Source organism: Schistocerca nitens, chromosome 1 (assembly GCF_023898315.1).
Source record: "Schistocerca nitens isolate TAMUIC-IGC-003100 chromosome 1, iqSchNite1.1, whole genome shotgun sequence".
Taxonomy (NCBI): Eukaryota; Metazoa; Arthropoda; class Insecta; order Orthoptera; family Acrididae; genus Schistocerca; species Schistocerca nitens.
The window spans coordinates 1,071,468,407-1,071,490,434 of record NC_064614.1 but is presented as its reverse complement, the minus strand read 5'-3'; the positions used below and the strand labels follow the sequence as shown (position 1 = coordinate 1,071,490,434).

Sequence of the window (22,028 nt, the reverse complement as noted above, 5' to 3'; positions counted from 1 at the left end):
GAGTGAACATTAAGGGGGCTTACCAGTGTCTGGCCCAAACTGTCAGTGCCAATAAGGTAACTGTCATGATGGGTTCCTTTATGGTGAACAACCCATTCAACAGACTTTGTTGTCATTCTCTGCAAATCTCATTTATTTACACATTGTGTTTCCTAAATCCATAATTAAGGAGAACCTACAGATATGTGGAATGAGTAAAATTATACACCAGTTGTCAGAAGCAACTACTGCAGACTATTTGTTTAAAGTATACTAACACTCAATTTCAAATAGTGCTAATCTAAGGTAGTCACCATGAGATCCTGACAAACAAATGTTAATTGAGAGAGAGAGAATTCACAATGTGGCTGTATTTAACAAAATTAATTTGCAATGTGAAAGTAAAATAGCACATTCCATGTCATTATGATTTATTGTGCAAAATGAATTATGAAACATGAAAAGCTAATTAACACATGAGTGAATATATCAACAAATAATAGTGTATTTGGATAGGTAAAAAATCTACTCTCCAAGTGGCAGCAGGAGAAAGCACATGCAAAGTACTGAAATTTGCAAGTTTTCTCAGCCAGTGGCTTGTCCTTCTGGCAGAAAGATTGAAGGGGTAGGAAGAGGGATGAAGGGAAAGGGTTGGTGATATTTAGGAAATAGAGAGGGTTTGGAAAAGTCACTCAGAACTCAAGAGTTAAAGACAGGTTTAGTAGACAGGATGAGAAGGAAAGATTGATTGTTGGGGACTGCACCAGACACGGTTTGAAACCCTGAGAGCTTAAAGGTGGAGGATAGGGTAATAAGCAAGACAGATTAATGACAAAACATTGTACACAAGTTAAAAAGAGTGGAAGGCTAAGTGCACTGTGTTATAAAGGTAAAGGGGTGGAGGAAGGGGGGGGGGGGGATAGATAGGTAAGAAAATAACAGAAATAGAAAAGTAAATGGTAGGGAATAAAGGAATAGTTACTGAGAAGAAATGCTGACACCAAAGAAAGTAATGTAAATTAAGGTCAGGTGATGTTGTAATGCCAGTTCCCACCTGAAGAGTTCCAAGAAACTGGTATCTGGGGGAAGAATCCATATGGAATGTGGGGTGAAACAGGCACCAAAGTCACGGCCATCATGTATTGTGTGTTGCCAATATACACCCTATGCCTGTGCCTATTCATCGTAACTAATAACTTGGTGGTAGTCATGCCATCATAAAAGGCCGAACAATGTTTATATAACAGCTGATGCACGACATGTTGTTCTACATGTGGCTCTCCCTTTGATAGCATGTTTCGCCAGTTGCAGGGCTGGTACAAGTCATAGTAGGAGGGTGCACAGGATAAATTTTACAGCAAGGCCACTCAAAAGGGAAAGAGCTCTAAGGTAGGGAAATGGGTGCAGAAGGAGCATAGGCTCTGACAATGAAATTGCAGGAATTGGAAGGGCGATGGAAAACTATTCCAGATGTGGTGTGCAGAATGTCAGACAGAATGAACCTCATTCAAGGCATGATTTTAGGAAGTCGTAGCCCTGTTGAAGTAGCTGATTAACACATTCAAGACCAGGATAATATTGTGTGACAAAGGGTCTATTCCTAAGCTTATTTTTGTATGGATCAGTAGTACAAGAATTGGATGTGATAACACTAACTAAAAGTAAATGATGGTTTAATACTTGGAGCTGTAGGGCAAGTGACCAACAAACTGACCGTGTTGAACCTATCATCAGAAACAAGGTCTGAAGCACTGACCAAGAGTGCTGTCAACATACCACTACCAAGATTTAGTACAACATATGTCTTGCCAAATCCTTCAGGCTAGGCAAGCCTAGTGTGCCATGAGTAGCATTGTTAGAGGCACCATTGTTGAGTAGAATTTCTGTGATGTTGGTTTTCTGGCCTATGTGTGAAAGAATGTAGGGAGTAGTGCACTAAAGGAATTCAAGTAATCACTTTGAACCATTGGGTATAACCTACCACTAATCTACCTATACCCTGTAATACAAAGTCTGGCTAAATAAGCACTAGCACCTGCTACTACTATTCCTTGTTTTGGTGCAATAGATTGCAGAACTTAAGTTCAAAAGGTAGGTTAGTCAAGTTTTATGAAAGACCGATTGGAATATTTGAGAATTATCAGCAGTACAACAAAAAACATAAAACATGTAGAATTAAAATCAGATCATGTGATTTACTGCAGAGAAGCATAAGAGGGAGACAATTTAGGTGCACACTTACTGTGAAAAAGTACATTAAAACAGTATTACAGATACCAAAAGACTCTGACAGAATGACAAGGCTTCTTTCAAAAATATGTGAAAGTTGTTCCATTGGAATGGAAACTCTCAAATGGAATTAGATATCTGTTAAAGAGAAAGCAAGACTTTCAAGAAAACAATAATGGAAACACAAGAAAATATGCTGAATTAAACTAAGCTGTTCAGAGCTTTCTTCAAGAGAAAGTGGAAATGTACTATCGAATTTTATAAAGCACAAAGAAAAACTAAACAGAAATGTATGTTGTATGGAAATCACAGTTCATTAGTAAATATGTCACAGACAACACATAGAAAACAGTAAGGTCATTCAAAGGTTCCATGAAATGTTCGTATAGTTCAGAAAATAAATCGGGGAGACCCACTGTCTTCAGAAATTTCTAATCTATAAATTACACTTATGGACAGTCCATGATGAACTGTCTGTCAGTGCTCGAGAAAGTGCGCAGTTTTTCGTAACACAAGCAGGTGCGGGGTATACTTTGTATAAATGTTCAGAATAGCTGCCTTAGTTACCAAGGTATACATGTAGGAGCAAAATCAGTTTGCTCTTAGTTTAATTAAACAAAAACTCAATAAACTTACATAAAATGATCTAAAGCACTGTTTAATTGATTGCAATAAGATCTATTGTTACAGGCATAGAAAAACAAAGCATCAGTTCACCATGTGATACTGAAAAATTTATATGTCAATGCTACCGCTTCCGTTAGATTTCACTGTGATAGTGGGGAGTTCAGAATTGAAAGGTGATTCTGTAATGAGAATCCACATTACAAAATAATCATTCCTATGAGTCCTAGAGGAAATTAAAAAACAACTTGATGAAGAGCAGAAGAAATAAATGGGAGAATAAAAGTGGCTTGGAGTGTTTTTGGAAATGCAAATAAGGGTTGTAAAAAAGAAAAACTTCCAAAGTGTCTGAAATTAGAATAGTTTAGTGTTATTTAATAGTAAAGCCAGTTGCTAAAAGGTATTTACCTCAGCCACTAAGACATTTTCAAGTGAACAGTCAGTGATCCTGAACATAAAGACATGTATCGAGCATCTTAAAACAAGATAATAGTAGTTTCTTACAGTAGAATTATGAATAATTTTGTCTAACAACCCACTGTAATGTTTATAAGTAAAACTTATATAAAGACAGTCGGGTAAAAGTTACACAACAGGACTTACGTTGCAAGTCTATGTGTGTTTGGCATGCACTAGTAAAGTGGGAGTTGTTTTTCTTGTGATGAGAAGTGAAAGAGGGTGTCAGCAGTGTGTTGGGAAGGTAGACTAAACAGCATAGTAAAACATGGGCTTTTAATGTGAAATCCATTCAGAAACTGTGGGTTACCTAGCAAGCAATAGTGAGGTGTAGTTGGGAGAAGTCGTGAGAGAAAATAAAAGAAAATCATAAACAATACTGCATGAGGAAATGCACGTCAGGCACTGACCATCTAGTGCACAACAAAATATTAACACAAAGACCCATGACAGGCCTAGCAAGCCAGTGGTAGCTTCCGACTATCAAACAACCCTCGGATCAAAACCAGTACTGAAAATAACAAAACCTTTTAGGAGATCTGGCCTATATGGTTCCAATGAGATACAGATCTCTCTGAAGAAAAATTTAAGAACTGGAGCTATTAATGTTATATACTGAGAAACTGATGTAAGAATTCAGTAAATCGCACAGATAATGACTGAGACTAACATATCGATAATCGGATTATGAGAAGTAGGCGAAAAAGGGAATGCCAGTGAGGTGCTGGAAGAAAGGATTTGAAGTGTGGTGGTCAAAAAGAGACAAAAGAGAAAAAATGTCACAATAATAGTGGCTAAAGAACTGGCAATCAAAGTACTTAATGTAGAAAATGTATGTGACAGAGTAGTTAAAGTTAATATAATGATGGAAGGAAATAGCCTCGTTATAATACAGGTTTATTTTCCTCAAATTGGATGCAAGACAGATGAAAAGTAAGAGTTTATCACTACAATGGAGGATACTGTAACATTAACAAGACCATGATTATAGGAAACTTTAGTGCTAGAGTAGAGAATGAAAGAAAAGGATACAAAACAGTCATAGGAAGCCATGTGGACAAACCCAGAAACAATGAAAGGGAGGTATTACCACACACACACATATATGTGAGAAATAAATGGATTATTGATTACAGATGACATAAAAAAGAGTGTGAGTCTTAAGTTAACCAGATAAAGTTGGAATTTACAACAGAAATCTGTAATAGACTATATGATGATAACCTAAGAAGTCATAAGATGCCTGGCTTAACCACTTAAGCATTAATCTCAACAGTGACCACATACTATTGTTAGGGACATGGAAGAAATCCAGAAAGGGTAAATATGGGAGAAAGACAGAAAAAAATCTAATACTCGAAACTGCAAGATAGATGCCCAAGAGATATACAGGGAAAGATTAGGTTACTGCTTCCCAAAGAAGAGAGGGAGGATGTGGAAGAAGAACGGAAGGGGTTTGAATGGGCATTAGTCAAGGCAGCAGACACAAAGAAACTTCATGGTGAAATGAGAGAATTGCATAAGCACTCGAAGAAAAAGAAGAGCACATAGAGAGATAGAAGCTAATTTTAAGGATTTGAAAAGATGTGTCACATATTAGGTAGTGGAAAGAAGTAGAAAGAAAATACTTCAAAAAGTCATCAACAAATAAAGAAAACCCATTGTGCAAGATTTGCCATGCTATTCCAGGATTATTTAGGTATTTTGTTTAAAAAATATATATATTTCAAAGGCCCCTGCCAAGCCTTTATAAAAGCTCTCCCAGTATAGCTTCAATCAGTGTCTATGTGCAAGTCAGCCTGCCTTTCAGAACAGCTGGTTAAATCCAGTACAAGTTGCTAAGTCCTACATGATGCCACTTTTCTAGCATGTCTGCTGAAGAAACTCGCAATTCCACGGCACCATCTAGCCAATAGGGCGCGTGCAAGACGAGTTACATATGTAGTCGCCGGAATGTCCTGTGTCACAGAGAGCAGGTGCTACACTCTCTTGGAATCCAGACATCAGTCAGGGCAGATGATCTCTTGTGGTCCAGCTTTTACATGGGGTTGGACGGTCTCGTGCCCTCTGCCTCTGTTCATCAGGGCTGGCCTGTGACTATATGAACATGAGATACCATTTTTCCCATTCCCTGTGCCACTATTTTAGGCCCAGTTGTTACTCTGGCAGTCAGCCTTCACCTTTACCCTCAGGGCGAGCCCTCATGTATATCAACTGTCAGAATATAATCAAAAGTTTAGTTCTCTCTTTCATTCCAAACCAGCTCTTACCTCCCAATGCTTACACCCATCCTGCTCCCTTTGACACTGCTTGCTGTGTGGGAGGAAATAGTAGTTTTCCAAGTACGGAAGGAACACTTCCAAAACCTATATAAAGGGCAGAATAAGGTAGTCATATGGCATGAATGAGTGGAAGAGCCCAAAGGACAGGTCCAGCTGCCTAATTGGAAAGGTTTTCCCTTATTTCACACCTGCGTGCATCTTTCCTTCATGAAGTATGAGAGTTGTGTGTTATAAGTGCATCTGTTAAGGGTAAGTGACTGTAATGAGTGTGTGTGTATAGTGCAGTGTCGTGTTCACATAGGAGATGATGAGAGAAGGGAAAGGGTAAAACATATTGCTGGCACATAGTCTACTGCTCTCAAAGAGCATCGAGGGGGGGAGGGGGTCACCGAGCTTAATGTCCCCATCTGATGTGTGGAGATCACCATCAACAGTGTTGCGTGCCCTCAGTTTGTGTGACACTGCAGAGAGGTTTGGAATTTAATTTAGGACATGATGCAAAGACTGGTGGTAAAGGACTTCATGCCACCATGGTGTTATCGATCTCAGCACAATGTAGGAGAAATAGAGAGAGGCAAAAGAAATAACACTATTAGAGAGGAAAAGATGTATAAATGACCTGATGAAATAGAAAAAATATACAAATGTTGGACATAAGAGAAAACTGTATTAGTAATGGAAAAACGAGAGAGCTACAGGAATAGATGATGTCACAGTGGAAATAATTGAAAACACAGGACTTGTCAGGATTCAGCAACTATATAGAATACTGAGGATAAATATGGACCTGTGGAAAGATTCCTGCTGTTTGGGCGAATTCAGTTATTCTATCTATTAATAAGAAGGGCAACAAGATGCTCTCTGAGAACTACAGAGGAATAGCATTACCGCACCATTGCATGGATATTTGTGAAAATATAAATTTACAGAAAATCAGAAACAAGATAGGACCAATATAAAGAGGAAAATAACAGCAAGGATTTAGATCTGGAAGATCGACAGTATATAACATGTTACAGCTAAACAGGTAGTAGAAAAGAAACAGGAATTTGGGAAAGACATAATAGTTGCATTCACAGATATAAAAAAAAAAAAAAAAAGGCTTACGACAGTGTTAAAAGGGGAGAGATACGGCAAAGTCGGAATGTTGTCAAAAGGAATAATACTCAAGAGTCAGGAAAAAAAGATTAACAAATGCCTGAATTGTGTGTTAATAGATGTCAAAAAATCAGAATGGCTTAGAACAGATAGAGAAGTTCAACAAGGAGATGTGTTCTTTTCTTACCAGTTCACTTCAATGTAGTCATGCACAACATCATAAAAGGGCTCAAGAGCAGATATCATAGCGTATGAAAATATTATGATGATATGGAAGACAGCAGTGAATCTTGGTAGAACAATAACTAGAATATGAAAGAAGCAGACAACAGAAAGTGACATACAAAATATTTGATCCATTGAACAATATGCAACTGAGGATTATGTTTATAGAATAAAACTCCACTTCAGTTGCCAGTAATTTCTCAATTTATTGTAGGACTGATTTTGAAGCATAAAGCTTCATCTGCTGGTTTCCACCAAAAATTACGGAAACATAAATGTGTGGACCTCGGACGTCACATCCCCATTTCTCATTCTTTTGTAGTATCTGTTTTAGTTCCACACCCCTTTGGCACCTACATCACTACCGCAGTCAGCTGGCTTCTGGGCCGTCTGTGTTAGTCACTTATGTGTTATGCTGTCCAGATGGACACTGTGGTTACTGGTTCTACACTCCCATAATTATTTGTTGGCACCTGAAGATGAAGCTTTATGCTTCAAAACCAGTCATGTAATAAACTAAAATATTACTAGCAACTGAAGCAGATTTTTGTTCTATAAAAAGTGAGGTAATGAGATCAGCAGGGAAAATAAAAATATGAAGTTGTATTGGTAATTATTAGGGAAGTAAAAGCTGTGAAATATCTAAAAATTAAGATAGCAAAGAAAGAAAACATCAAGAAAGAAATTTTGGAGACGGTAGAAAATGTCCAAGTTGTTACTGTGTATCAAGTGTAATTAGGAATTGAAAATTACCTGCCAAAGCAAAGCTCATGATATACACATCATATTATCTACCACTTTTAACCTATGGTTCAGAATATTGAACTTGAAAAAAAGATCTGAGTAGAATGTAATTAAGAGATGTGCATTCTACAAGGAGTCTCAAGAAGATGAGAATGGACAGGATAAGAAATGAAACAATGCAAAACACACTTCAGATCAATCTCCTAAAATAAACTGGAGAGAAAGAAGTGGAAATGATTTGGCCACACTAAAGGAATGGGGAAAAGAAAGACTACCAAAAAGAGCTCTGGAATGGACAAGATCTGGAAGAAGACCAACTGGAAGACCACAAACAAGATGTAGAGACCAGGTGAAAGATGATGAGAATCAACGAGGACTACAATGGGAGGAAATGCTGAATGATAGATTGTGGAATAAAAGAGAAGATCGGAAGAGGCTTTGTGGATGAACTCCATAAGCAGAAATTTTTCAGGTACAACAACAATAACAAATAATAAAACTGATCAGGGAATGTTCTGGATTGGAATATGTAGTATGTACTGTAATACCATTGAAAAAGAAGTGGGCAGAATATGCAGCAATGGGATGGGATGGTATATGGATCCAGGAAATTCTTTGGTAGATCTCAGAAAAGGGTGCCAATGAACTTCTGAAAGTGGATAAATAAGAAAAGTGCAGAAACTAACTGAAGACTACAATGCATGGAGAAGTCCAGAAAAGACTTTTATTCAGCAGTGAATGTCAAATGGCTGGTGGTGAACTATTATTGCAGGTTGTTGTTCAATGGCAGTATGTTCAAAAACTTAAATGATGGAAGCAGTATTGCTGGTGCTGGATGCCACAGTTTCCTGCAACTCCTTTCTTATTTCAAGGCAAAAACATTGCAGTACACCAGTACACTTTTTTCTTTTTTCTTTTTTTTTTTTTTGAAACATGTACATAACTAAATGGAAGTATGACGTGTTTTTACATAAACTGATGCTTTGTGATAGCAATAATTGAAAAAGCCAATTTCTGAGTTACAAAAATATTATTTATTTAGAAGAATTTGTAAATAACACAGGAAGTGTAGTTATACTTGATGACTTGTGAGACCTGAGTTTCTCCTGCCGTATACAATTTTCAAACAACTTATCGGAATTCAGCAAAGTAATATTTACAGTGATCGCCGGTATTTCAGCAGGAGTACACCCCACCATTACCTGGCTGAATTGTTATAAGTTGTTTGAAAACTTGATGTCTTGTTCGCCATGCAAAATATTGCTATCAAGCAAGGCAGTTAGCAGTGATGTGACAGATCCAATTGGGCCAACAGTTGTCTAGTGTAAGTATCCAAAGAAAGAGCAGCAATGAGTGGGAGAAACTGTGCCAAATACTGTCATTAAAAGTACTGTTGCATGCAAAGTGCATTTGGAAAATTGTTGTTGTAATCCCAAAAGTCAGTAAGGTATTTTCTGTAAAAATAAATAAATTTTGTAGTGTATAAAGGGTTTAGTGTCCTGTTGGCACTGAGGTAGTTACAGACGGCACAAACTCAGATAGGGGAAGGATGGGGAAGAATATCAGCTGTTTCCTTTCTAAGAAACCATCCCAGGATTTGCACTAAGGGAAACCATGGAAAACCAAAATCTGGATTACTGACAAGGATTTGAACTACTGTCCTCCCAAATGCAAATCTGTTGTTGTAATTGCAGCACTACCTTGCTTAGTTTCTCTCTCTTAATACACAGCTGAAAACATTTCTTCAGTAACTGTACCAACTCCCATGCTAACAAAAATCATAAGCTATGACACAAATCAGTCTGTCACCACAGCTATAATTCCAGAATAATAGAAAAATATTTAGGAGTTGTGGGAGCAGCAGCTTAGGATGAAATCTGACTGGCACTTTCCCCAATTCTAGGCTCAAACCAAAAATAGTAAATTACTACATTAATTTTTTTCAGTCAAGCAGAATAAGTTCTCCATTTTGGTTTATGTAACTCAACACAGTTCACAGTTCTAACTATGAAATAACAAATAATAGCCTTAAAATTTCAGGAGGCTGGTTCATGTCTGAAAATTTATTATTTTGCAGTCAAACCTTATTCTTCACATGGCAACCCACAATGTTGATGATCCAAAATGCCCCGAATGTGGAAAATCATTTGCCCGTATTGCAAGTTTAAAGGCTCATGTGATGCTGCATGAGAAAGAAGAAAGTCTTTTCTGCACAGAATGTGGAGATGAATTTTCACTGCAGGTATGAAAGACTTATTTCCAGTAGACATATTACATGTTGTTTTCCCACCTTTTTTTCCCCCCACAGTTAATGTCAGCATTGCAAATGGAAAGGAAAAAAGAAATTACAGGTTATTGGAATGTTACAGTACGTGGTATAATTTAGTAATCATAAAGGTACTCTGTCAATTTTACCATACCTTGAATATTTCCTTTGTTTCAATCTAACACTTTTATTGCTTGTAAGTTAGCTTAAGATGACATTTTTAAACAGAATCGTACACTTGTGTTCCCAGCTATGTGCAAATGATGACGTGTCTGTGTTCTGTTAATTGTTGTGCATAAATTTATAACTTGTGGTTATCAGTTACTTTGTGGTTATCAGTTACAGGAAACATTTCTTTTGTCACACTGTAGCAAAGGAACAAATAAATACACCGTAATGTGAACAGTGAATCATCTGCTAAATGTTTCTTGTGTGCAGTGTAAACTCTGGTTCTCCACACTGCCTCTGAGCTAAAAACAAACTATAGATGCAGGCATTCTTAGCAGTCCTACTCATTGTAATTAACTGTTCTTTTGTGTACTGAAAAAAACTGCATTGCCACACAACATTTGGTGACCCCTTGTTTCCTAATCATGTGCTGAAACAATCACATCACATGCCAGAAAAATTTGTAATTCACCGGAACTATAAAATGCATCTATGCAAGTTTTTGCATCAACCACACCATGTAGAGTCACTAGTGAGCAACTGTGTCATGTAATCAATGCCTGCCATGACATCACTGACTTACCAGCAGCAAATGTGATCTGTAGTCCAGTTTCAGTGAAACCCCCACACTTCTGGTCAGATAATACAGTTCTCTGATCCACCCAACTTGAGAGCCAATTTGTCTTGACCCACATCACTATTAATGTGGTTGCTGCACTTAATGAGCAGTTGGTTACAGAAGTAAAAGATATTCTAGTTTCAGTAAAAAAATGTCACTCTATCAGGCATGCACATTATGTGCTTGTTTCGGTCAGAAAATGACTCGAAAAATTGCTCTATACTGAAGAACTCGGTGCTGCCCACCATCTCAGCTACTTTATCATCTTCATACGCTGCCTGGCAACGCAATAAATGATATTCTGTGAAATATTTGGTTATCATTCCTGTCTGTGGATGCACAGAAAATACTCTGTTTGTATTGGTGATCCCAACACTCTTACTCGAGCTACTGGCTGAATAGTTGAGATGTATCCATTGATAGGTCTCACAACTGTCTTCGCCAGATAAAGACTTCTGTGGAAGCACTTCAAGCACAAGTAGATGAACTGTCTAAGCAAGTCTCAGCCCTACAAATATGGTGCTCCATACATGCTCTTCCAGCAGATACAAGCATTCCTCACCATGGAGAATATCTGTTGGTGTCACCAAAAAAAATGGATCTGATGCTCAGCAGTGTCGACCACCCTGTGACAAGGGAATCATCACCAGAAGTCAGTAGCCATGGTGACTGATATCAAACTGGATGGCTGTCAACTGATTATAACAGAGCACTCTATAAGTTGCAATTTCTCATTGACAGAGATGCTGATACCTTAGTGTACACTTCTCTTCCCCTTCAATAATGAAATACCGCTAGCAATCACCTGTATACCGCAAACAGATCTTCCACCAATAATTATGACTACATCGACTTACATCTAAACTTAACTCTTCAACAAGAATCATAAAGGTTCAATGTTGCCGCGTTGCTGTACCCAGTTATTGGAGCAGGCTTCATTTCTTTTTACTATCTCCTCCCAGATCATCAATATTTACACCTGCTTGATTCTACAACATGGTTGTACAGTCATGGGAGCCTCTGCTGTGCCAATCGTCCTGGCATTAAAGTGACTGCAGGTGATTCACCATACAATGACCTGTTTCATCATTTCTCTGACATTACCTACCCATCACTTACTCCAGCAGCGGTAAGATGCTCAGTGGTACTTTACATTGTCAATATACCAGGACTGCCAGTTCATGCATGGCCTCGTCTGTATACAGAACAACTAAAGACTGCAAAGCAAGATTGTCTTTTATGTTAGCACAATAGATCTGTTGCCCTTCAAATGGTAGCTAGGCTGCTCCACTTCACATAGTTCCTAAGCATAACAAGTGGTGTCCATGTGGTGACTATCTACATCTACATACATACTCCGCAATCCACCATACGGTGCATGGCGGAGGGTACCTCGTACCACAACTAGCATCATCTCTCCCTGTTCCACTCCCAAACAGAACGAGGGAAAAATGACTGCCTTAATGCCTCTGTATGAGCCCTAATCTCTCTTATCTTACCTTTGTGGTCTTTCCATGAAATATAAGTTGGCGGCAGTAAAATTCATCAGCTAAACACCAGAACAGTACCTGATTTTGTGCCAAATCTCAAAGACTTTGCTACGGTAAGACTGTTTTCTCCATGATCAACCTCATCCAATGTTTTTTCTCATATAACAATTTCACCAGAAGATATACCCAAAACTGCCGTTTGCACTCCTTTCAGGCTTCATACAAATTTTTGTGAATGGCATTCGGATTGAGCAGTGCAGATGAAACTTTCCAGTGCTTCTTGGATGAATTAACTAAAGATTTGGAGTTTTGTTATGTTTATGTTGGAGACATGATTTTAATGTCATCTAGTGAGACAGAGCATCTAGCACATCTATGGCAACTATTCACTAGAATACAAGAAAATGGTTTAGTAATTAACATGCAGAAATGTGTCTTCGAAGCAATGGAATTAAAATTCTTAGGGTACCTTGTCAATGCACAAGGAATTCTGGCACCTCAAGATAGACTGGAAACCAATACTCAGTTTTCCCATTGCATTACAGTTTGAGAATTATGTCATTTCCGGACTTGACAAACTTCTGTCAACATTTTGTACACAATCAAGCATCATTGGGCAGCATCTCAATTACAGCATATAAATCATCAACTGCAAATGGAGCCTTATTATGACAACTGGCAACCTCTAGCTTTCTTCAGCAAGAAATTATCACCTTCACAAGCAAATTGGTCAATGTATGACCTCAGATTTTACAGAAAAAAGGTGTTTGAAGTCTATTAGGTTTCCGTACCTGACTCGATAAAAATGGAGCCTGTATAGGATCACTTTGTTGTCAGTATGTCTGTCTGTTTGACTATTCAAGACCCTTTTTCTCAGGAAATGGTTGCTGTTCAATTTTAAATTTTTCTACGGTCCCCTGGTGATGTAAAAAAAGTCAACTTTTAAGTCAGTGCAATCAAAAGACACAGCCAGTGATGTCACATGTTTTGGTACTTGCAAACTAAGTTGTTAAAATCTATAGGATACTTCTTTGATATAGAAGCATGAAGTATGTCAAGAAAGGAGGTTTCAGTGTGCAAGTAGAAGAGAAATATCAGAAAATAATATATTTTTTCATTAGTTATCTGACTTTAAAATTGTAATTAAAACATGCTGGTAAGTCTTGGAGCCCATGGGACCGATATCTTGCCATATCAATGTCAATAACAGGGAACATCATGTAGACCCTCAATTCCTGCTGGAATAAACTGTCAAGTACATAGGTTTGTGTGGAAGCCTCGGTGCGCAAGTCCTACTCGCACCTGCCAAGTTTTATTTATTAACGTAATGTTTTAGTTAGTATTATCCTTTTAAACATTAAAGACAGTTGTGAATCTTCAAGCTTTCCTAGCAGATATATCGTAAATAGTCTTCACGGGTTTGTCACCGTATGACGTTATGCATATTCCACAATAACTCCTCAGAGCAATTGTCCGACATCTTCAAGTGGTGTGTGTTTTGTCTACATCTGACAAGACTTAGTCTAATAGTTGATAATTGAAAGAAGTCTTCTGTGAATGTGTATGTCTGATACTCAACACTACATCTATGTGATGATTAGGACTATATCCAAGTTCTTATTATTGATATAGCTTGCTGCATTGACGTGAACAAAGATACTTCTGCTTCGTATGTGACTATTATAATGGGTAATGTAGTAGTTAGTCTTCGCATGTTTGCCACCAGATGACGTTGTGCGAATTCCACAATATTTCCTCGGAGCAATTGACCGACACCTTCAGGTGATTGAACCTTGCTGGTGGCTCGGTTCAACTAACGGTATCAGCATACAGAACACATATGTAGAACACATGCGCGAAGAATGAACAGGCATTGAAATCAGGCATATGCGATGATTTGAAGATTGATGGCGCCATACTCAAATTCCCTCTGCTGAAAATCACAGAGCAGCCCTCCTGTGCGTGTGCTATACGATATGTTTACTGACAATGTGGCCAGACATTACTCACTAAAAAGCCATACTAGACCATTGTTATGATTGATCTGCTATTGAAAAAAATTGATTTTTTCATTGTGATTTAATAGCAGCCAGTGCAGGGTTCCAGACCAGTTGAAATCCCGCATCCCTGTTGATGAGAGTATCAGCTGTATTTATATGTATTGCTTCCTTAATGACACACTCCCAGAAAGATGATGCTGGGGATAAAAGTCCAGCTCTTCATAAATCACGCGATGTCCTGTATTCAGACAGTGTTCTGCAATTGCCAACTTCTCCACTTGACGTAGGCGTTTATGATGCTGGTGTTCATCACAGCATTCTTGTACTGTGCAACATGTCTGGGCTATATATGCGACCCCACATTGACAAGGAATCTTATACACACCGCGTTTCTTCAGGCCAAGATCATCCTTAACCAAACCCAACAGGTTCCTCGTTTTGCAAATGCTCAAAAAACACACTTAATGTCATATCGTCCGAGGACTCTTCAGATTCTTGATGACATGGCACGAATATTTTGGTGTCATGTTGTCAAGAACCTGAAGAGTCCTCAGAAGATATGACATTAAGTCTGTTTTTTGACCATCTGCAAAACTGGTGAACCTGTTGGGTTTGGTTAAGGATGATCATGACCTGAGGAAACATTGTGTGTGCAAGATTCCTTGCAAGTGTGGGGTGGCATGATAGGCCAGAAATATCACACAGTACAAGATCATAGTGATGAACATCAGCGTTATACGTGCCTACCCCCAACCGGTGAAGTCGGCAATTGCAGAACACTTTCTGAATACAGGACATCGCGTGATTTATGAAGAGATGGGAGTTTCATCCGCAGCATCATCTTTCTGGGATTGCGTCATTAAGGAGCAGTACATATCTGAACAGCTGATGATCTCATCAACAGCGATGCGTGATTTCAGATGAGCACAGCCTGGAATCCTGCATTGGTTGCTATTAAATCCCGATGAGACAATAAAGATTTTTGAATAACAGACCCATCAAACATTGGTCTAGTACGGTTTTTTAGTGAGTAACATTTGGTCACACTGTTAGTAAACGTGGGACACGCGCAGGAGGGCTGCTGTGTGATTTTCAACAGAGGGTGTTCTAATATGCACCATCTATCTGCAAATCATTGCGCGCGTGTGATTTCCGTGCCTGCACATATTTCATGCACATGTTCTATATACAGGGGCCTCAGTGTTACAGTACCATCAGTTATACCTAGCCACAAGGGAGGTTCAACCACCCGAAGATGTCGGTCAATTGTCCCGAGGAAATATTGTGGAATTTGCACAAAGTCGGCCGGCGGCAAACCTGTGATGACTATTTACTACATTAAAGGTAGTATATTACCCATTACAATAGTCACATATGAAGCAGAAGTATCTTTGTTGATCTTAACACAGCAAGCTATATCAATAATAAGAAATAGGCTATATTCCTAATCATCACATAGAGGTAGTGTTGACTATCAGACAGGCACGTTGAAAGACGACTTCCTCAAATTATCAGCTATCAGACTAAGTCTTTTGTCAGATGTAGACAAAACACACATGCATACCTCATTCACACACTTGCCCACTGTCATTCTTGGGCGTCTGGAGGTGACAGTGGCAATGTTGTGAGAGCTACACGTGTGTGAATTTGTGAATGCTTTGATCTTAGTAGCAGAAAACAATTTTATAGCTGCTTTGTCGAAGTATTCTTAGAGGGAGATTTATGGCAGCCTTGCTAAAGGGATGCATTAGATAAGAGGTAGGCATAACAAGAAATTATCTATAGAGAATTATAATTGCTTATTAGGAAGTCTAGCTTTCATAATTTATTCTGCTGAAAACAAAACTAAAAGAGTAACTTTAATGACAGTTTTGTATTCCTAGTCCACAGTAACAGCATTTATTTTAATTTATTCTGTTTTATATTTTTCCCTTAATATAAATTTGAGGAACTGTGATTTATATTATAACAAAGGTATTTTGTATTACAGTCACAGTTAGATGCTCACAAAAAGGAGCATGCTGCCGAGTGGTTAAACACCTCGAAGTTGATCAGCTGTCGTCATTGTCATCGTCAGTTTACACGTGCCTCAGCTTTGAAGGAACACATGAGAGATCACTATAAGGTACAAGCAGCTTGTTTATCTTCAACTTTCTTCACATCAGCATTTAAATGCACGAGTATTACATTCACGCAATAATAACAAGGTACCAAATTACAACCTTAGTATTTGAAACATAAAATTGTTATTCTCCTCTGCTTGTTTTTGTATGTTACTTAAAATAAATTGTTCTTGACAGGATGACTGACACAAACATTTCCCATTAGCTCTTCTTGTAGAAATAGTAAACAACCAATCAGTTGCAAAATGGAAGGTTCATTTAACACATCTTTACCATGGTCTCAACATTTGTAAAATCATCAAGATGAGTTTCATTCTACAGTTGCTGTTCCAGCCATGTATAAAATTTCCATTTAGCTTTGTAAAGTATGCTAAACCACAGTCAACAATATTGGGAAAGGGCAGATGGATACTCACGAAAAAGACACTTTGAGGTGCAGATAGGCACAACAGAAACCGTTGCACATTTAGCTAGCGGCCATTGCCTTCTGCAGAAAAGAAAATGCACATACATTCACACAAGCAAGCACACATGAGCGCCATCTCCGGCAGCTCAGACTGAAATCAACACACTTACATAAACTTGTAGAGTGTTACTGAGTCACCCCCAAGTGACGCAGTTGAAGTTGCTTACATGATCAAAATAAAGTGGATTGAATACATAGATGTTTCTCATGGCTGTGTTTTCAGCAGGTGCTTCCAAACATTGCAAAACAACATAAATGCTAGAGTTTGCTGCTTGTGGTGTAGCCTGTGCATATGTCATTTTGGGAATTTAGTCCCGCAGGCTGAATTGAGGTAACATAGCTGGGATTAGTGGAATTGAAGGTGTATCGTGATTTGGTGACAAGATGGGGGAGAGGATGTGAAAAGTATTTTTGGGAAAAGCAAGATGCACCCAGTGTTGTGATATGAATATTATGAGCAAGTGATGTGGCAAGAGAACAGTATCAAGGGAAAACGGAAAAACTTGAAATGAGTGGGGTGGGGATGGGGGGGTTTGAGAGCAAGTGTAGCAAACGTTTACAGAATGCAGATATAACATTTTTGCAAGATCTGGAAATTAGTTAGCATTTAACTGATGATCAGCAGTAGTACCATAGCACCATCAAGAATAGTACAGAATATATAGAGTTATTGTTGATACGTAAATCCTCAGTTGAGTTAATGAGTTTGAGGGTAGGACCACATGTATGCAACTGAATATAAAGCCAGCACCAGCATTAGTTTTGTCAGACACTTTTCGCCTCACTTCATTAATCCATCATCAGTGTGGCCTGAAACACACTGGCATCCAAACTTGAAGCAACAAACTGATACTTCCTCACCCTGTGTCTAATTCACGATATAATCATACAAACTGTCAACAGATGTCATTACGATCGTGTTCTGCATGGAAGATGGTATTCTGATCAACAGACAACCACACCAGCAATGACATCAGGGCACCTATCAAATGGGGTAGTGTTTACAGGGTAGTCCCACATCTACAGTCACAGATGGTGCAGTATGGCACAGAGAAGCCCGTCCGGCTAGCCGTGCAGTCTAACACACTGCTTTCTGAGCAGGAAGGCGTGCCAGTCCCCGGCACGAATCTGCCCGATTGATTAAGTGTCGAGGTCTGGTGTGCCAGCCAGCCTGTGGATAGTTTTTAAGGCAGTTTTCCATCTGCCTTGGCAAATGTGGGCTGATTTTCCTTATTCCACCTCAGTTACACTATGTCAGCGATTGCTGTGCAAACACTGTCTCCACGTATGTGTACACCATAATTACTCTACCATGCAAACACTGGGGTTACACTCGTGTGGAGTGAGACATTCCCTGGGGGGGGGGGGGGGGGGGGGGGTCCACTGGGGGCCGAACCGCACAATAACCCTGGGTTCGGTGTGGGGCAGCGGTCGGGTGAGTGGCCTGCTGTAGCTTGTTGTGGGGTTGTGTACCACTGAGGACTACAGCAGGGATGAAGCCTCTCCGTGATTTCTAGGTCCCCAGTTCAATACGTACATACATACATACATGGCACAGAGAAGACACCTACAGATTCTTTGCTGTGGAGAGCCCTAGGAAGAATGGAAGCAGAAGAGTTGCAAACTGATGTGGTCTGATGGCTTAATGTGAATCATTCTGTTGTTTCTTGGATGAGGCAATGGTTTATAGAGACTGCAACTGTGTCCCCAAGAGCAGGACACAGCCAACCACTTGTGACATCAGAAAGAGTGGATCATTATTTGGCTGTAAAGGAATGACAGTACTGCACTGTAATTGGCATCTGATCTCATGACATCCCTTGCACCTGTTGTATCAAGGCAAATGGTGTACAGAGGGCTTCAGGAGTGTTGCCTTTGTTGTGGGAGACCTGCTGTCTGTTTACCTCTGGTGTGTGTTCACATAATGAACGTCTAAAGTAGAGCCATCAACATGCCACCTGGACGGTCAAATGGTGGTCCAATGTTCTTTTCACAGACGAGTCCCGATTTGGTCTGGGGAGTGATTCTTGATGGATTTGCATCTGCAGGGCATGTGGAACACTGTCTCGGGACCAAAATATTGTGGAAGGAGACCAATATCGGGGAGAATCCGGAACAGTATGGGCAGGGTTTAAGTTGACCACTTGAACACCTCTTCATGAAATTGTATGGGTGAATCAGCAAGATTTGATTGCTGTCAGGTACCGTGAGTAGATCTTGGGATCTCCTGCACAGTTGTAGTGAAGTGCTGGGCCCAGACTTCGCATTGACAGACGATTATGTATGACCTCATAGTGTGGGTGGTTGATGTTATTTTGGAAATAGAAGATATTGCATGTATGGCTTGGCCTGCTCGCTCTCCTGATTTGAGTCCCATAGGACATGTCTGGCATGCATTAAGGTTTCATCGCGTCAGCATCCACCAACCATTCTTCAAGACTTGTGAGTAGCTCTGCAAGAAAAATGGGCATTATCGCCTCAACATGAGATTGATGACATCATTCACAGCATGTCCCTTTGTTGTCAGGTGTGTATTGGTGCCAGAGGTGGTCACACCCCTTATTGAGCACAGTAACCAGTTGTCAGAATGTGTTTGCAAGTCTGGTAAGGCGGAAAAAAATGAACATTTTTGTCTACCGTTATGTATGTTGCAGTTGATTACTTTCTGTATTCTTTACATTGTTTCTACTTTACTGTCACTTGTTTATACCAATATTGTGGCAAAAAAACCAACCTTGCAAAATTTCCATTTGTTGCTTTAATTTTGGACTCCATTGTGCATACACATTTTCAATTGTATGCAGCACATTTAACTTACATATTGGAAAGAGACAGACTTTGAGGAGGATCCATAATGGTGTGGGCAGGGATTATGTTGACCACTCAAACACATCTTCATGAAATTGTACGGGTGAATCAGCAAGATTTGACTGCTGTCAGGTACCATGAGGAGATCTTGGGATCTCCTGTGCAGCAGAATAATTAAGTTCAGAGTGCTGCATACAAATGAAAATGTGTGTGTATTTCAGGATGCTGGTGATTCTTTAATAGAATGTGGCAAAGACATCTGGCAAAATAAATCCTAAGTTCCTACTGTGAGACATTTGGGTAAGAGAAAATAATGTTACTTAACTCCATATAGGTTTTCTGTCTCATTACTGCACCTGGCACTTGAGTCAACCAGTGTATATTGCTTGTAAATAGAAAATTATGTAGTCACATATTAATAGAGGGTATTTTTTATGCAGCCAATTGTTTTCCTGGCAAAACTCTACCTTGTATTCCAGATCATATTAGCGTATGATCTTAGGCTTGTTATGTAGTCTTTTGTAACAACAATAAAAGGAAAATGATAGACTGCTACTCTCCTGTAAAGATGTTCAGTTTTAGAAAGGCACAATGAGAAGACTATTACACATTTAGCATCTGACCAGGGCCTTATTCAGAAAAGGGAAAACGCAAACGCACGCGCGCGCACACACACACACACACACACACACACACACACACACACACACACACACACCTACACCTCCAGCAGCTCAGACCTCTATACAATTTTTACTTGGAATTAAAGCAGTAATCTGGAGGGGACAGGGAAGGGGAAGGGATAGCAGGGTACCGGTTGGGGAATAGAAGAGCACTGTCTGGCAGATTGAGCAGGATCTAGATACGAGACATGACAAGACTACCACCAGGTGCAGTGACAGAGTCTGCGGGGCAAGCAGTAGGGGAGGGCTGGGTGTGAGAGGGGGGGGGAATGGAGAGCGGAAAAGGAGAGGAGCTAGGAAGGGAAAAGACGAGCAGCTGTGTTCGCGACGAGCAGCTGTGTTCGCAGACGGTGGCACAAAATGAGGGTGAGGGGACAGGGGCCAGAAACTGTTGGATGGAGGGTATGGGGATGGTAGGTTACCATAGGTTGATAATTTCAGGAGCAGAGGATGTGTTGTAAGGATAACTCCCATCTGTGCAGTTCAGGAAAGCTGGTGGTGGAGGGAAGGATACAGATGGTCCGGATTCAGTGGCTACTTCTGTTACCTTTTTTTAATCAGGGTGCATACACATCGGGAAATCCGGGAAAAACCTGGGGATTTTCTAGAAATCTGGAAATTTTTCATTGTTTCAGTTTTCAGTTAAATTTTTGTAATTTTGACTAGTAAGAGCTGTTGCTTGATACTCTAACAAAGAATTTTACTTTAGCCTGCTAATGCAGAATAATATTGCAGCAATAAAACGTAAACCAGAGAATAACACCGAAATAAAACCTTAGTTACAAAAGAATATGCGCCTTTTATGACAACAAAACACAGTGCGCATACAAGTGTTGCTGACAGCAAAATGTGTCAAAGACTTTAGGACAAAGACTATGCAATACTTTGTAACACCAAACTGCTTTCTATGACTGTGGCATCACAACTGTTCATATTTCTGATAGGTCACAAGAAAATATTGTGAATGGTGGTTTCAGAAGCATTACTTTCAAAGTACTCAGGATCAGTTGTGTTACGTCTGAGAATGTGCAATGAAGTTCTTAAATCATGGAGTATTTGAATCAAATTTAAAACTTCACACTTTGAGGACAAGCTACTTCGAAAAATTTCAGGCTCAGAACAACCACCATTTATGCCATTATTTAAAATATGTGTTTAGTATATCTGAAAAAGGTAACACATGCTTTAAAAAGACCAAGCTTCAAGGTTAGTTTTTCGTATTTATTTTAGTCCTTTCATAGATTACAAATTATGCAACAGTGATGGCAAAGAGTTTAATTACCCTTAATAAAAAGTGCAGGGAGAGCTCGTGAACAATTTCACGTGTAATAACTGCTTTTCCCGTGGAAAAGTTAAAGTGCTCGACAGAATGTTTATTCAGCTAGGTAACCCATAAAATGTTCAGTGCACAGCAGTAAAGCTTATAATCGTGCTTGTCAGAAACATTCAGCTGCTGCAATTTAAGTTGTGCTCTTAGGATTCTGCCTAACCACACTGTCAAAAAAAAAAAAAAAAAATTAACAATCATTATAATATGTGAAAGCTTAGTTTTTCTTTCAGTTATACTGTATATATATTAACTTAAACCATTAATTTTTCCTATTAATGTGTTTGTGCTACTGAACTGTGATGTCGCTATTGGCTGACTGCATCAAATGTCCCATACTCTGAATATCTTTCGTCATTGACTGGCGAGATCTCATTAAGTGAACTATGACTAGCTGACAAAGCACATCAGAGTCTCTATTTCAGTGTTTTAGAAGCACTG

The 22,028-nt window shown here is 39.2% G+C and overlaps 1 protein-coding gene across 2 annotated transcripts in view; it reads left to right on the top strand.

Moving 5' to 3' along the window:
• Positions 1–22,028, top strand: part of LOC126198256 (zinc finger protein 236-like) — a 230,228-nt gene that overhangs the window by 18,778 nt on the left and 189,422 nt on the right. For both annotated transcript variants that reach the window (XM_049934706.1, XM_049934707.1), the window contains exons 6-7: positions 9,715–9,879; positions 16,171–16,305. In XM_049934706.1, coding sequence (XP_049790663.1) covers positions 9,715–9,879; positions 16,171–16,305 — 300 coding nt within the window. The remainder of the gene's footprint in view (positions 1–9,714; positions 9,880–16,170; positions 16,306–22,028) is intronic.